Here is an 18,225-nt window from a genome sequence, read left to right as displayed (position 1 = left end):
CTTAGGTTTTTGATGCCATGTTGTTCAAAGCATACATGCATTAAATAAGTTTCTAGAACTAGGATGACATGACCAACCAAACGAGACCTATTTTTACATGACTAGCACTATGATGATTTTCAAAATGCTGAAATCCTATGCAGCTAAGTGGCAACTTTTGAGCTGTTGGATCATTTAATAATTGTACGGTTGTAAGGTTAATAGCAGACCTAATAACATAAAAGCTAGTTATTCGTCCCCAAGCATCAAACATAAGCTTTGTGAAGTCGTTCAACACGGCCACAAAGCGATCATAGTGTTGAGGAACATATATCACTTGCCTCAATAGTCCAACAAAAGTGTCTACTTTGCTCCATACTTTGGCTCTCTTGATCGCAGTTGTAGGGTCTGTGCCTTGATTTGTTGTGCATGCCACCAACTCTCTCAGTATTCCCATTCAAGTGTGGTATTACTAGAGGTTCGTCCATAGTTTGAAAGGAATCGTCTAGCTTTTGCGCCTCCCATGGACACTTTAGCAGGCCTACTATTTTGTTTTTTTGACTTTTTATCATCCCGTTTTAGTTTCACATGGCCTCCATGGAAACCCATCCTTGAAAGCAATTCCTCAACTTGATGAATACATCTGTTAGCACTAGATTGTGGCTTCATGCTCCAACATAGACAAGGCACAAGTCTAATAGCTTATCCAATATATGTATTTCAACATGCACAGTGCATATGTGAGCTCTCTCCAAAGGGATGGCCAAAATGGGACCCCACTCCTTGTCATTTTGGCCACCACGGCTTGGAGGGGCTCCTTGGTTGCAAGTGAAAATCCCCCTTTTCCATTGGGAGGAGTTATTTATTTCTTTCCAAGAGTACTTGCAATACAAGCATGTGAACTCAGCATTGGCTTCCAAGCTACAACCATACAAACATTTCAATGTTTTTAAGTCACCAGCAACATGCCAATTTACTTTATAGGCGCAAAAACCCCCCACTTGCAATGTTTGACCTTCTTGTTGGAGGTTGAGAACCGAGGTAATGTTGGATCATTGGAAGACCCATTTTACAGTATCATGGTTTTCTTTTGGGGTCTCAAAGGTAGCCAACCACCATATCTCATTCTCCGATTGAACTGAGAGGTATCTAGGCACAACCTTCTCTCCATGCACATGTTGAAGGGCTCTATTCATTAAGGTGATGCTGACCCTTTCTAGGCCTCATCCACCTTCAATACAAATACCAACATGCCGCCTCAGGTAGGAGAACTTCCTTGAATGTTAGTACTCCACCACATGGGCATAGAAGGACCATGGGGGCACCAAACTCTATGATCACCAAGATCACTAAAAAGAGCAAGAAAGACTGAGTTACACTTGAAATATACATCTGCCACAAGTGCCTACCAAATCCTCATCAGAAAGAAGTTAAGTCTCACCACGGCATGGGCACGATAGTCAAACAAGTCCAAAACCCTTCAATCTCATTTATGTTAAAGGGCCACCCTCTCGGCACAATACAAATCAGTGGCAAACGAGACCAACATTCATTAACTGCCTTAACTATACCACGTGGGCATAGCATTCCACCAGGGGGCACAAAAGTGAAGTTGGAAAATTTATGGGTTAAGGCATTGAACCATCTGAGGCCTTGACCAAGGACCCAAGGAATCCATCACAACAACCACATCATGAAGGAAAACCCCAAAAACTCACTAAGGCATTAGTTTGTCCATGCGGTGGCGCGCACAAATTTATAAATACATGAACCTTCCGCCCTTGAGTCTACAGGGCAAGCAACAAAACTCTATCCAATTCTCTCCCTGAGCCCCTAACCCTTCAAAATGACCTCTAAATAGTTTTCAACACTCTGAAAAAACTCCCAACCAACAATCTTCTCAATTCCTCCAAATTATTAGCCCTAATCATCATGGGAGATCAAACATCCCTACGCAAGGTCGAGTCTCAATTCAACTTAGACAACCCGGAAGTGTTCTTAAAGCTTTCTGATGAGGATATCCTATAACAATATCAAGTGTTGCATGATATCTCAATAGTAACCAACCTCACCACCGAAGAGCCAACCCAAGAAAAGACTTCCTCTTCTACACAACCCCCACCCCGTGGAAAGGTTTACAAGGCCCAGACTATACCAAGTGGAGACCCCAAAACATACATCCTTAATCCTAAGGCCGGAATCCAGCTTGGGGTATGAATGGATGGCCCAATTAAACGGGTACATTGTATCTTGTGGTTATGAATACATGACTTATCGTCATGATCGGCTAAAAAAATGCAGGATCCAATATCCAACTCTAGAATGCCTGAAAGCCCTTGTGGATAACTAGGGTCAACCGGCCCTACCAAACTCAAGGATGGGATCTTGAGATGGGGAAAGTATATCCCACTATGAAGGTCACCACCTTGTCACAATTGTCGTTTTAGTCCAGGAATTCCTACCATCACACACACATGCTGTGGCTGTCATGCACAAGCACATACCACAAGGCATAGGCATTGACCTAAGAATAGGGGGGTTTAAGGTGAAGAGTGAACAATTGCATTAGTGATTTCCAAGTTATTGATTTTTAGGTTGGTGCAAGAAAAAAGGGGTTTCAATGCCAAAGGGATGAGTGTCATTTCTTTTCATGTGCAGATATGCATGTGAGTGCCATTTCATTTCAACTAGTGTATGCCCATCTATGCGCATCCCTATACCCTAGGTGTTCAAAAATGTGTAAGTGTTCTCTGGGTTCCTTTCAATGCACATACACACATCAATCAACATCAAAGCAAGTAAAAATTGCATTTTAACCATTGAAATTGCCTACCGATGGATGCCGATTCATGCTCTACCATTATCAACACGGCATTTTCAGGTCTAGGTTGCTCTGAATAGCTATCAGTCATGGGTTCCTAGGCCAAAACACTCATACTAGGTGAAAAACCATCATTTTCAAGGTCATTTTACAAAGCAAATACCCTGTGGTTATTTCCGAATGGAATTTTGATATTACCGAGGGATAAAGCACAGAAAATGAGCGTAACTTTTTTTTTAACAATTGGATTCCAATGTCGTTTGCCTATCCAATGAGCTAGGGTTCCATTTTCTGTAAACCGGTCAGATTAACAAAGCAAGTACTCTAAATTAATTTCGAAATGAGAATCAAATGTCACAACCATATCCGAGATGGAAAAATAATATAATTCACTTTTCTATATTTTCAAATCTGACATTCGTACGACCAGATACAAATGGAAAGAACGCAAAAAATCAATTTTTTACACACGGCAACCAAAACCAAACGTGAACACAACCCAATTGCCAACCGATTTCTACAAGAATATTCCCTAGAATATGCTCAAAATATTCTAAAAAAGATTCCATGTGCCAACCTGGTTGTACGAACTGAACTGCTTTCAGTCAAACTGGTCAACCCGATAGATTGATCAAACTATTGACTGGTCAACCTACCACGTGTCACAGGTCAATTGGTCCATGTGTCGAGCACAAAATCAACCACGTGTCGCGAGGAGAAGGTCACCACATGTCGCCTACCGATTGGAGGGAAGTTTTCAAAGGATTAAGCCAAAGGTTGGCCAAGAAAAAGAAGACGATTCATTGACGAAACGGCTGGTTGATGAACATCGCGCGTGATGGAGAGAAACGGCCGGAGAATTGTGAACATGAAGGCCGAGCTACAGAAACCACTACGGAACCTTCGACCCCTCGACAAGCAGTAACGGCATGCCTCATGTCATCGCAAATTGGACCATAACTATCGCATACGTGCTCGGATCAAAGTGCCGTAAAAAAATGAAAGTGTAGCCTGCATCCCATCATACAACATCGTATTGAATACCCCAACATCGAAACTGATTCAGTGCCCATAACAGCGACTTCGACTAAAAATAGCCGCATCAAATGCTCATATAAATCCCTAAAAATCTCGGCACCATCAACTTGGATCGGAACGCAGTAAAAAGGAAAAGCAGACACCTCAACAAGACCCACACGGTTGTAGTAAAAGCCCCATGATCAGGATCCATTTGTCATGTCAGATAAAATCAAATAAATAAATAAATGACACTGAAACAGATACCATCATGCCTATCTTGATCCACTGATACCAAACCATATACATATGGCATCCGACACCAAGGTCAACTCAAGTGCCGTCCAATAGCAACCCAAGATATCAGTATCACCATGAAACAGCTATAAACACTGCCATAAATGTGATGTCACTGGCACATCCAATATGACATGATTTCACCGGGAAGTTGAAGATGAGAAATATCTTTTTAATCTTGCACCATTGACTCTCGTGGGTAACCTCTCGTCTTTGAGATTCACTAATTGTACATAGCCATTGTCAAAAACTTGAACGACCACATAAGGACCCATCCAACGCATTTTGAGTTTTCCTGGATGCTTCCTATAACGACTCTCATACAGGAGTTCCAAGTAACCCTCTTTGAATGCTTTCTTCTCGTCCTTTAAGTGACGGCCGTACCATTCTTTACGATGCTTCTGAATTGCCTCTCTAGTTTGGAATGCTGCTAAACGGATCTCATCCATTTCATTCAATACCATCATCCTATCCTTGAATGATTGCTCTAGGGGCATTTTCAGTTGCACTGCAACCCTAAGAGACTGCAATTCTAATTCAATCGGAATAATTGCTTCTTGACTATATAACAGCTTGAAAGGCGTAGCATTAGTGGTCACCTTGTGAGTTGTTCGGTATGCCCACAATGCATAATGCAACCTTTTGTCCTAGTCAGTACAATGCACGTTGCAAGTTTTGGTCAAGATATCACAGATGACTCTGTTAACCTGATCAACTTGTCCATTACTCTGGGGATGATAAGGAGTTGTCTTCCTATGTTTGATTTTGTAGGTATCCGTAAAATGTTCAATTACCTCATTGACAAAATGGGTACCTCTATTAGAAACCAATTCAATCGGACAGCCAAATCACACTATAATGTTCTCGTAAAGAAAAGTGGCGACATTCTTGGCATCATCTGTTCCGAATGCTCTGGCTTCTGCCCACTTTGTGACATAGTCCACCGCTACCAATATGTATTCGCTTCTCTCTCCTTTAGTAGGCGGACTAATTGGACCAACAAAATCAATACCCCAATTTTCAAAAGGCTTCAATGGAATGATCGATTGCAAAGCCATGTTATCTCTAGGTGCAGGTTTTCCCATCCGTTGGCAAGCATCACATCGCTTCACATACGCCTTGCAATCTCGAAAAATGTGAGGTCACCAGAATCTAGCTTGTAATACCTTCCTTCCTGTGCTCAAGCTAGCAAAGTGTCCACCACACGCTTCAGCGTGGCAACTCTGTATTAGTGAACGTACTTCGTGAGGCATCACACATCGTCGAAGCACTTCATCACGGCACAACTTATACAACATTCCCCCAATAATTGTGAATGAAGATGCTTGAATGATTAGTCGCTTTTGCTGAGCTTTCGTGAGATTACTGGGCATCTCACCAGTAGATAGATACTCTACCACACCAAAGTACCACTCTGGCACTACATCCACTACAAATAGCATTGCATCTAGGAACTCATCATCTACACCAATATCGAATTCATTGTTAGATATGCGCGACATATGGTCAGCTGGCAAATGGGATTTGCCTGCTTTCAAAACAATCTAAAACTAAAATTTTTGTAGAAGCAACAGCCACCTAGTAATTCTTCTAGGCAAACATGGCTTAACTATCAAATACTAGAAGACAAATGGGTTGGCAAGTAAGTAATGGCGGAACTTCTGAACCGCAAAAATCATTTCCAATGCTTCTTGTTCAATTGTGGTGTATTTCTTCTCTGCAACAAACAGCTGTCGACTTGCATAATAAATGGGATGGTCGAAGCCTTTGTCATCTGGTTGGCATAACACAGATCCTACTGCAAATGCTGATGCATCGACATGCACATGAAATACTTTATCCCAATTGGGTGTTACTAGAACAGGTGCTTCAGTCAAAGCCTTCTTTAAATCTAAAAATTGATTGTTGTGAGAAATGTTGTCCCAAACAAAATCAGACTGTTTCCAAAGCAACTTTGTCATAGGGGCCGCTTTATCTGCATAATGCCGTATAAATCTCCTATAAAATCCCACATGTCCTAGGAACGATTGAAGTTTCGTAACCATTGTAGGTGGCTTCAATTGCAAAATTTTGGAGACTTTGTTGATGTCTGGCATTAGTCCTTTTGGTGACACAACATATCCAAGTAAGACGCCATAAGGTACTGCAAAGATGCTCTTCTTTGGGTTCAAAGACATGCTGTATGATTGGCACTTCATTAAGCATTGTCATAAATAATCAAGATGGTTTCTTTCCCAGCTATCCACACAAAAATCATCAAGGAATATTTCCATGAAGTCACGTAGAAAGTCTCGAAAAGCTTGGGTCACCACTCGTTGAAAAGTTGCCGGTGCATTGCATAGACCAAAAAGCATTACTTGGTACGCATAAGTACCCCTTTTTGTTACAAAAGTAGACTTTGATTGATCATCCAGGTGGATACTAACTTGGTTGTAGCCACTAAATCCATCAAGAAATGAATAGAGTTGTTGGCCGGCCACATTGTCAAGCACAGTGTCAATAAACGGAAGTGGAAAATGGTCTTTCTTGGTTGCAGCATTGGGCTTCCGATAATCTACACATACCCTAATTTCACCATTCTTTTTCAAGACTATGACAATTGGTGACACCCATTCACTGTTGTCGATAGGATAGATGAATCCAGCATCAAGCAACTTATCAATCTCTTGTTTGACTTTCAATGAATACTTATGATTGAGGCGATAGGTTCTTTGGCAGATAGGTTTGGTATTATCCTCCAAGTAAATACGATGTTGACACAACTCAGGAGGTATACCGGTCATATCTTTATATACGACCAAGCAATAATATCCTTAAACTCTTTGAAAAGAGCCACATACTCATCCAACGTTTTAGACGTCAACTGAGCACCAATGTTAATCATTTGTGGGGATTCTTCAGTGCCCAAATTCACTTCCTGAATAGGCGGATGTTTAGAGTAGTCAACTTCCAAAGGGTCATGATTAAGTTTCCCTTTTGCATACGCAGGACGCTCGAGAAGTTTGACTTTCTTCACTGTATGTTCCAAGTAGAATTTCGGGTAATCAGTAGACTGATTTGTAACCGGCTTGGATTTAGCCTCTTTGCTCTTTCTGGGCTTAGTTCTTGATTTAACATCTAGCTCTGCCTTGACCATGAATGCTAATTTAGCAAGTGTTATTTCTGTATACGCTTGTTCCGTTGGCATAAATTCGGAAGACGTATCCTCCAACACATATTGGAACCAATCAGTTGGTTTATTCCCACCATTTGAATCAGAATTAGCAGGAGTTGGCAAAAATCTCTGGTTGTGGCCATCACATTTGTGACTACGTATATCAAGCAAAGGATATGCAACCACATGAGACATTACCATGACAAACAAGCAATTATAAAGAGTTCTATGTAGTTTCGCATACATGTCTTGCAAACCACAGTCCGAGCTCGTAAATGCAGTACTCCAAATCTCTGCAAATTTTATCCATGCCCTCTTTCTTTCTTTTCCAGGATTTACCAACGGCTCGCTGTGACCAACCCAACTGCCGCAGGGAATACCAAGGTCTCATTTTAGCATGTAGCTTGTACTAGGAAATTCATGTTCCAAAAATCTTGTTCTGGTTTTCATAATCATCCACATATACTTAGTAATTTCTTGAGGCGTAAGGCTCTCACAAAGAGGACACAATGGATTTACCATTGGTCGCATTGCAAGTTCCTTTGAAGTAAAGACTCCTAAAATCCATTCGACGCAGACAGTTCCTTCTGTGGGCAAGTTGATCCTTAGTAGAAATACTTGGCAATCGAGTCACAATTTCATTTATATCATGACACAATCGTCCAATACGATGATTGATGGTAAACAAAATTGCCATGTCCAATGTAACTGGTTATTGCTGTGTCACATAGCAACTGACCGACTCATCTCTTAGCCCTTCTAGAAACTATTTGATCAAGAATTGCTGAGACGTTCACGGATCAAGGCTTCACGCCAAGGCTCTAACTTGCAAAACATAAGCACCTAGTGGTTGGCCTCTTACATTTGTGTGCACAATAATCTTTCCAGTACATTGCCTGACCTTGGGTGTAAAGGTGAATTGTGGTATTCATTGGTATAAGTCAACCCAGAGTTGTACGAATTGGCAGGTGGGAAGGGTACTAAGGGTGGAACATCTTTAATTCTGTTATTGATTCGGTGCAGAGCAATCGACATCTCATGCTCCAACGCAAACATAAGTGCCAATGTCACAGTTGTTGGTTGGTCTTGGCACAAGTCCGCCATTTTGTACCTATCTTCTATGCCCTTAATGAACCAATGTATCTGTCATTCTTGAGAAATATCACCATTAACCACTTGCAACCATCTCATCAGTCTTTCCACATAAGATTGGAATGTTGCATGATTGCTCAGCTATATCGTAGAGAATTCCTTTGCTTCCAATGTCAAATCCTCCTCCGAGGAGTCAGATATAGCGGATACTCCATCATTATCTCCTTCCGTGATGTATTCCAAAGCCATCATACTAACTTCCACATCGGGAAAGACTCCTAACCAATCCAAAATCCCTTCATCAAAGTCTTCACTATCACTGTAATCCACTCGTAAGACACCTTGATCATCGGTATTGATCTACAACACTACATAATCTGAACTAGTCTTGAATGGCTTTTGAGATTTCACACCAAGACCTTGATCGACTGCCTTCCCCTTTTGCTCCCAAGTATAGTTTTTTGTGGTTGGTGACAAACGTACATCCTTTTGACTGAGTTGTCCCTTGGTTTCCTTCTTCATTGGCATTCTTTCTTGCCTAGTTGGTTGACCGGCTGCTGGTACAGTAAGGTTGATCCTTGCATTCTCGTTGATAACATTGACACCCATACTTTCATATTCTCTCTCTCTGGAGGTATCACCTTGAGTGCTCGTGATTTCCAAATAAGTGTTTGTGTGGTTTTGACTGTAGGACAAGTTGTGAACTGCTAGTTTGACCTGAACGACACCATCCGTAATAGTCAAGGTCCCTTTGCGCCAATTATGCACCGCCTTAGCTTGAAATAGCCAAGGTCTACCTAGCAACAATGGGTACGCATTGGCAGCTGCCAATGTACGCAAGACAACATAATTTATTGAAAATGTCAATCCGGACATCACCGTTTTAACTCCTCACATGATACCCACTGGCTTAATCCGTTGTCAATCTGCAAGCCTAATGACGAAAGGAATTGGTTCTAGGTGAGTCAATCCTAACTTTTGCATAGTGTCATAAGTCATGATATTAACACCAGACCCTCCGTCAATCAACACCTCTGGAATGAAATAGTCGTTAATTTCCACTTCGACCGTAGGTGCGCTCATGTCCATGGCTTGCGTTGTCATAGTTGCAACTGATTGTTGTTTGATTTGTTTGCAGGCCACTAGAGCTGAAGATAGTACCCTCCTACATTCAGGTGATAGCATGAGCAATTGATTGAGAGTACTGTTGGGCTTTACATTGCCTAGATCACCCAATAGGTCAAATGCTTCTGTCTGCCTAGCCAATTTTGATATTCTTTTATGTCTTCTTCTCCGCCTTTTAGGTTTGCTTGCATCTTTGTGTAAATTTTCCACCTCTAATACTGCTATCTCCTTCAAAATCTCATCGATGCTTCCGAGGGCATTGGGATGAACCTCCCTTCTTTAACGGTACTGGCAAGGAGCAACTGTCACCCTAGCTTGTTTGGAGCCATCACTAGAATCACTAAGATTACCTGATGATTCAGTATCAAATTGTTGCATTGTTAGTCCACCACTTAGACCTTTAGATCGGGTAACTACACCGACCATTGGATAAGAGCACGTCGAGCCAATCATTTTGGTTTCAATTAGGTTGACTTGTTTCAAGGACGACGCTACGTTTGACCCCAAATCACGAATAGGTGGCATCTTCTTCGAGGACAATCTTCACTAACATGGCCCTACTCTTTACATGTACCACACATAGGCACATACCCAGTTTGCTTTCTAGGATTTGGACAATTGGTGGATATATGACCCACTTCACCACATCGATAGCAGGTTACAGTTCTGCGAGGTGGTCGAAAGTAGTAGTTGTTTTGCGCAAGTTGAGAGGTTGATTGGGGCATCACTGCGATTACTTGAGGTTGATTTGAGTTAATTGTTGAGCTGGCTTTGTGTCATGATTAGTCATATTGCAATTACTGCAATACTTTAGTGGCTTGGATGGTGTTGGCACATTCTCAGGAGTAGGGCATTCATTCTGGTAGTGTCCATGTCGTTTGCATCGGACACACCATACATTTGTCCTTTCATTCTTGATGACTGGCTTGTCTCGGCTTTTAATCATGTTTAGATGTAGGTCTTGCAATTGCTTCAGCAACGCTTCCATCTTCTCTTCTTTTGCATCAACATTTGGTGCTATCAACGGTGAAGAATATTGCGGTGCAGTGAAAATCAACCCTGGAGCGGTAGGGGACGGTGTAACAGTTGGTTGTACTGGTATAGTTGGGAAGGTACTTGTGGAAGGTACACTTGTCATTTGCGGCATTGACTGCATAGCATGCATAGGATGTGCTACATGGGTACTAGCCACCAAAGGATTTGAATTGTAGTTACTTCCCAGTGCTCCAAAGGTTGAATACGGAACATTGAATGGTTGTGTGGCCGATGGGAATGCAGTGGCAGCAACTTGACCTGCTTGCATTGTCGACAAGGGATTGGGACATGCCCGCACTACCAAATGAACTACTCCTCTTGGCAATTTCCCAATTACCCGTAGTGGCGATGGTTGCATCTAAGGTCATGGGTTGCTGCATTTTGACATAGAATTTCACCTCATTTAGTAGTCCCTTCACAAACCAATCCACTTGGTCTTGTGGAATGGAAGGTTGTGCTCGTTTGCTGATCAACCATTTAACCTTATTAGTGTACATTTGCAAAGTTTCATGCGGAAGTAGTTGTACATTTGAGAGTTCATCCCTAACCCATTCCGCATAGCTAATGGGACGAAAAGAATCTAGAAATGCTGTCCGTAGCTCATCCCATGTGGTAAAATGTCCCACAGGAAACTAGGCATACCAGCCACTTGCATACCCATCTAGAGTAGCAGGGAATACTCTCAACTTATCCGCATCTGCTGCTTGATTGTTTGCTTGGGCTGCGGTATTGAAATGGTTTATATGCACAGCAGGGTCTTCACCCAATCCTCGGAAAACATTGTGTCTCACTGTTGACACAGGGTTGGCCATGTTATCAGCAGGTTGGTTTTCCCTTGCTAAAACTACAGTGGATACAAGACCAGAAGTTGAGGCAACCACGGCTTGGTGATCCACACCAGATGGACGCACAGAACTAGTATTGTCAGTTGGTCTACTCTACTCACTTAGTCCTCGAGTTCTTCTGCTACGAGCTCTCTTGTCTCGTTGACTAACTTGCAACTGATTCACCTCTTCTGACATGCTCTTTACGAGGCACCATCCTGTAATCTAGGACCTTCCGTTAAGGCACTAACCTTCACTATCTCCCCGACAATGGCACCAAAAAATATATGTGGATGACTAGGGTCAACCGGCCCTACCAAACCACAAGGACAGGATCTTGAGATGGGGAAAGAATATCCCATTGTGAAGGTCACCACCTTGTCACAATTGTTGTTACAGTCCAGGTATTCCTACCATCACACACACATGCTGTGGCTGTCACCCACAAGCACATACCACAAGGCATAGGCATTGACCTAAGAATGGGGGGGTTTAAGATGAAGAGTAAACAATTGCATTGGTGATTTCCAAGTTATTGATTTTTAGGTTGATGCAAGAAAAAATGGGTTTCAATGCCACATCAGGCAAGGGGTGAGTGTGTCATTTCTTTTCATGTGCAGATATGCATGTGAGTGACATTTCATTTCAACTGGTGTATGCCCATCTATGCACATCCCTATACCCTAGGTGTTCAGCAATGTGTAAGTGTTCTCTGGGTTTCTTTCCATGCATTAATGCCATATTTTCCATGCACATACACACATCAATCAACATCAAAGCAAGTAAAAATTGCATTTTAACCATTGAAATTGCCTACCGATGGATGCCGATTCATGCTCTACCATTATCAACACGGAGTTTTTAGTGTATTTTCAGGTCTAGGCTGCTCTGAATAGCTATCGGTCGTGGGTTCCTAAGCCAAAACACTCATACTAGGTGAAAAGGCATCATTTTCAAGGTCATTTTACAAAGCAAGTACCCCATGGTTATTTCCGAATGGAATTCTAATGTTACGGAGGGATAAAGCACAAAAAATGAGCATAACTTTCCTTTTAAACATTTGATTCCGATGTCGTTTGCCTATCCACAAGCTAGGGTTCCATTTTTCGTAAACCAGCCAGATTAACAAAGCAAGTACTCTAAATTAATTTAGGAATGAGAATCAGATGTCACAGCCATGTCTGGGATGGAAAAATAATATAAGTCACTTTTTTGTAAGAAACCACGTGAACACAACCCAATTGCCAACCGATTTCTACAAGAATATTCCTTAGAATATGCTCAGAATATTCTCAAAAAGATTCCATGTGCCAACCTGTTTGTGTGAACTGAACTGCTTTCAGTCAAACTTGTCAACCAGTAGACTGGTCAAACTGTTGACTGTCGACTGTTGATTGGTCAACCTGCCACATCACTTGCCATGTGTCACAGGCCGGTTGGTCCATGTGTCGAACACAAAATTAGCCACATGTCACGAGGAGAAGGTCGCCACATCTCGCCTACCGATTGGAGGGAAGCTTTCAAAGGATTAAGCCAAAGGTTGGCCAAGAAAAAGGAAACGATTCATTGACGAAATAGCTGGTTGATGAATGTCATGCATAACACAAAGGCCGACCAGCGATGAAAAGATGCGAGTTGTGTGAGGAGGCAGTAGCCGGGAAGAGGGAGCTCAGGTTTCTAGGAGAGGGAACCGATGGAAGGAAGCACTCGACGACGATGTTTATGACAGACGTCCGGCGGATTTCGAGGCAGCAACATCAAGAATGGTCGGATTTTATGACGGAATGGAAGAGAGCAGCAACAATTCGGTGCAGAAGGTGGGGAATGCAGTCAGAAGGGCGGCAAGCAGACGACGGACATGACAGAAACAGCAACGCTCACGAACGATGGAATGACGAGGAATTGCCAACTGTTATATGGCGAACTGGTGCCGAACTTCATATAGGGTAGGGCTCACATGTATGTCAGACCTCTACTACCATGTGGCAACATGAGGGCAAAGGGTGCCCCATGTGTCATGAAATGAGGACAAGACATCCTAGATCTCACGTCTCTTCTCCCTAGATGTTAGTTTTTAAATCACTACTTTGCTAGGTTGACTTGCATACCTTTGGAACAATGCACCTGCAGTGCCCTCCAAATGCCAATCATTCAAATGTTAACCAATGCTCCTATCCCTCACATTCAGAGGCTTTCTTCCTAAACTCTATGATTAGAGAAAGAAGAGTGCTAATGTATCTTGTTTTTTAGAGGTAGGTCTTGCGATCATGTGTATCAAAGAACAAGTAAATGGAGATAGGCATTGGAACCACAAAGAGCAACATAAAATAAAAAGACCATATTACGTGTCACAAGTCAACATTTCTGATGCAACAAGATCAAATGGCTCATATTTTGATTTGACTATGGTTGAATGTCACTCTACAACCAAGCACTTGCTCTCCTCAATGATGCTTGGCCCACGATTTCAACCTAAAGAGTTTGATGAAGGCGCCGAATAAGATCCTGCACCATGAGTGAAAAGGACATAATGCCACCATGATATGGGATTCCTCCAACTTGCCATTTGCGCTGCCTGAATATAAGCTTTCTCAATGCATCTACGATAGCAAAAGGTCTATTTTGATGGCACTCCTCTTTGATTTTGTCAAATTCTAGCAATCTTATGATAAGTTAGAGACCAACACACAATGCTATTTGATCTTATCATTTTGTGTGGACCAATTGGCACATAGAAGAGTGGAAGCAAATCATAGGAGGACAACAAAAACTTGCATTTTTTGCCTTCGTGACCGTATTCTTGCCTTTGCTTTTTCATTATAGCTCATTAGAATGGCTAGTGCCCGACAAAATACGTGCCTTGAAATGAGATTGGCTAGGAGTAGCATCAAGGTCTTCGTAAATCTCCATAAAGATCAATTGTGCTAGCACAAGTGTTAGTGACATTCATCGACGATCGCTCCACATGGAACCAATGTGTGATTCTTTGGTTCCTAATAAGTCCTCAATTTAGCCGAACATAACTCAGGATCTCTTTTGGAGATGTGCATCTCTAGAACTAGAGTCAATAATTGTGGTCTTATTCATTCAAGTTAAGCATAGAATGCTCTTGGTGAGTATATAGATGAGGAGGCCATGTAAGAAATGGAGCATGCTATAACCTCAGCCACATATTCATGGTTGCCGCGTGAAGGGGAGTCCATAGAATGCAAAGAGTTGGGTCAAATTTTGATTGTCGACACATTCATGGTTGCATCAAGTGAAGCCAATCCATAGGCTTTGCTTAATTTTGCGGTAGACAAGTGGGAAGATTACAATCTACGTGAATTGTTGCAATTTGAGACATAGTTGAGCATCTGATAGCCGATTGAACTAGTCAACATAGCACAAGATGTCATAGGTTTAGGCTTTGCATTTGAGAATTCACAAGGGACCTTTAAGCATTGGGGAAATGCCAAGAGGCTTGAAAGAGTTGGGAGAGAGAAGCAATGAGGTGAGAGAAGAGCGACACATGAATACAATTGGAAAAGTGCCAATTACATAGCGGATTGTTAGAGAAGCATTTACATTTGTTCTTACAAGGGCTATATATATATATATATATAGCGAGAGAGAGAGAAATGAAATGAAATGAAATGTTATATTAACGTCTTCAAAAGGCCATAATGACCTATGAGACCAAAAAGTTACATCATGGTGGATCTGATACATAGAAAGAGAAAAATGAAATGAAATGAAATGTTATATTAACGTCTTCAAAAGGCCATAATGACCTATGAGACCAAAAAGTTACATCATGGTGGATCTGATACAATGTCTTAAAAAACCAGAAAATGAAAAATAAAGATGATACTACTGACACCTGGAAAATGAAACTGGAACAACTGGAAGGTAAACAAAAACCCTTATAGGGTGTGAATATAGGGAGGGGGGGAACACTATGGAGGTGCCTCCATCTCATAATATGTGCCGCATCGGACGTTGGCGGATCTCCTCAATATCCTCTGTGGTCAGCACCCTGACTGGGTGTCCCGCATATCTCGCAAGAATAATCCGAATCCGCCACTGCAACCTCCGTCTATGCTGGGATGCCCTCCTCCGCAGTCATGGGCGTCTGGACCACCCAAGCTCAATCGCACGATCAATCAGTGTACCGCTGGTGTGGGCGGCATCCATGTCCTGCTGCTGTTGTGGTCCATCTGGCGCAATGATGGCTGGACTACAGAAGTCTCTAATGTGCCTCTGAGTCTGGCTCTCTGTGCGCCTAAGCAGGCTATCTCTATATCTCCGCAGCTCAAGCAAGAACAATCCCAAACACCTCTGGTCCTGGTACCCCATGACTCTGAAAAGTGGTCCAAAACCCTCTCTGAATAAACAGTGGAAACGACCACGTATCTCATAGTATGCAGTACAATGGCATATATAATGCAGCTCTGTCTCTGTCTCCCCATGGCATACTCGGCATATCCTGGCCTCAGCTGGTATACCTCTATATCGGCCAATCTCAATCTCAAGCTGGTGTGAGGATGTGCGAATCTGACCAATAGCACATCGTACTGCATGAGACAAGTGTACATCCATGTAACTGGGTCTGATCACAAAACCATCTGCTGTGAGCTGAAGAAAACGCTCTCTGTAGAGAGAGCGAGAGAGAAATGAAATGAAATGAAATGTTATATTAACGTCTTCAAAAGGCCATAATGACCTATGAGACCAAAAGTTACATCATGGTGGATCTGATACAATGTCTGGATAAAAAAACCCAGAAAATGAAAAATAAAGATGATACTACTGGCACCTAGAAAATGAAACTGGAACTGGAATATAGTGAGGGGAGGGTATTAAAGTCTTCGAAAGACCGTGAAGATCTACGAGACTAAAGGTAACTGATACAATGGGCATGACGGAGGTAGTCTCAGAAACAGACCAGCTGTCCCCATAACAGCAGCAAAGGTGCAGAAATATTCTCCAGTAGTGATTCTGGACGTGGACCTGAATCACAAATCATTGTTGATTTAAAAATGTCGAGTGATGATCTATCTTCCAAGGAGATTTCAACAGGATACAGCTAGTAACACATATTATAAGGTGACTTCAATCCAGAAAATATCGCCCTGACAAAGCTGTTGACAGGTACATCTAGGCTAGCCCTCAAAAGCAGCAATAGCTTATACAAAAGTAATCACTATTCCTTCTCAGTAGAAACACCATCTAGGCTAGCCCTCAAAACCAGTAACAGCTTATGCAAAAGTAATCACTATTCCTTCACAGGAGAAACACCATCCGGCCATGCATAGCTCACATGTGATGTCATACTTGGATGAACCAATGTCTATTTATTGGCACTCTCTATATGAATAAACATGCTTCATTCTGCATCATTGTGCTCTAACATGTCTCCATGACTTTCCTACACTTGGTATCAGAGCCATATCAGCCTCCATGAGCCTCCTTAGCCAACTCATCATCTTCCCCTTCACATCCTTCATCCTTTCTATTTTGCCCCCTTAAAAGTTGAGATTGCAGTCCAAAATTTGCCTCATCCACAACCCCATTACATCAATTTGCTCCAAAATCCCCCCCCCGCCCCCCCCCCAACAAATTGATGACTAGGACTGATACAACTTGGATCACACTATGGATACATCAAGGTTCTAATTCCAGTCATTTCCAATCATGGGTGGACACAATCAGCAAGAATTTAGATGAATATTGATGAAGATATTGTCATTGCAATATTTTTGAAGAGTCTTCCTGATGAAGACTATGGGAATGTGGTCACCACACTTACTAATCTACCTACCACAAGCTTGGTAGATGTACATGCTTCACTTTTGGAAGAAGAGAGAAAATTAAATCAAGGAACATTGGGCATGGATTTACCAAAGAATAAGAGGCAATATATATGAAGAACAAAGTCAAGAACAAGGATCGCTACAAGGTGTCAAGACACCTTGTAGTGATCCTTGTTCTTGACTAGGTTGTGGCTTTTGTGGAAAGAGTATTCACAGAGAGGACTGCTAATTAAAGAAGAAGACTAAAGCTTTATTCATTGAAGAACTGAAGGAAGATGCAGCTGAAGACAAGGCCTCTACTTGTGTGAGGCACAAGCCAACTTTGTTGGTGATAGGAGTTTTGTGTTCTAGACCTTTTCATCATTACCCATGTACACTCATTTCTAGGTGATCAATTCGAGGGGGGGGGATTGTTGGAGCAAATTGATGTAATGGGGTTGTGCCAAGGCCATGTGAACAAGATGTGCTTGTGTGCTAGTGCCTGCAAGAGGCTAGGTGTGAGAGAGTAGGCGAGTTCTAGTTAGGTAGATCTGCTGAGATGGAAATTAGGTGTCCACTTGATTGAGAGATTCATGGATGATTGAGAGATACTGGGAGATAATTGTGGATCTGGAGATGCTCTACTGAGCTCACATGTGATGTCATACTTGGATGTACTAGTGCCTATTTATTGGCACTATCTTGCCTCATTGTGCTCTACCAGGTCTCCATGACTTTCCTACGTTATACTAGAGTCATTAGCACCTACATGGCAAAAACTGATCCACATAAATACACACACACACACATGTAAACTTACAATGTTCAAAGATTTCACAGCAAATTAACATCTGGATGACTTATCATGATGACGTATAGCAATAAATCAAACCAGCCCTCATCATCCAAATATCACTTCCAATGTAGCACTAATGGTTCCTTCAGCTGAAAAGCAGCTGATGCATGCTCACTCAGCTGTTGGGCACTGCCACCAGTGATTTTTAAAAGGGTCAGCATTAAGACACTGAGCAATCACAAAGACCGTGAGTGTAGCTGACATATTCGGATGGCTTAAATGTTTCTATAAATTCCCTGTAACATTTAATG

The 18,225-nt window shown here is 42.1% G+C and overlaps 1 protein-coding gene across 3 annotated transcripts in view; it reads right to left on the bottom strand.

Moving 5' to 3' along the window:
* The window catches only part of LOC147607747 (uncharacterized), a 42,916-nt gene that overhangs the window by 7,469 nt on the left and 17,222 nt on the right, over window positions 1-18,225 (bottom strand). The window contains exon 5 of one of the 3 annotated variants that reach the window (XM_086789865.1): window positions 16,000-16,336. The exons of the other annotated variants lie outside the window; for them this stretch is intronic. Within the exon in view, the coding sequence (XP_086645991.1) occupies window positions 16,260-16,336 (77 nt within the window). The 3' untranslated portion in view covers window positions 16,000-16,259. Of the gene's footprint in view, window positions 1-15,999; window positions 16,337-18,225 lie in introns of those variants that run through there. 3 annotated transcript variants of the gene reach the window in all.

Source organism: Cibotium barometz, chromosome 54 (assembly GCF_041138505.1).
Source record: "Cibotium barometz isolate CiBa-2024 chromosome 54, ASM4113850v1, whole genome shotgun sequence".
Classification (NCBI taxonomy): domain Eukaryota; kingdom Viridiplantae; phylum Streptophyta; class Polypodiopsida; order Cyatheales; family Cibotiaceae; genus Cibotium; species Cibotium barometz.
Note: the sequence above shows the minus strand (reverse complement) of the source record. Positions and strands in the feature narration are given on the sequence as shown.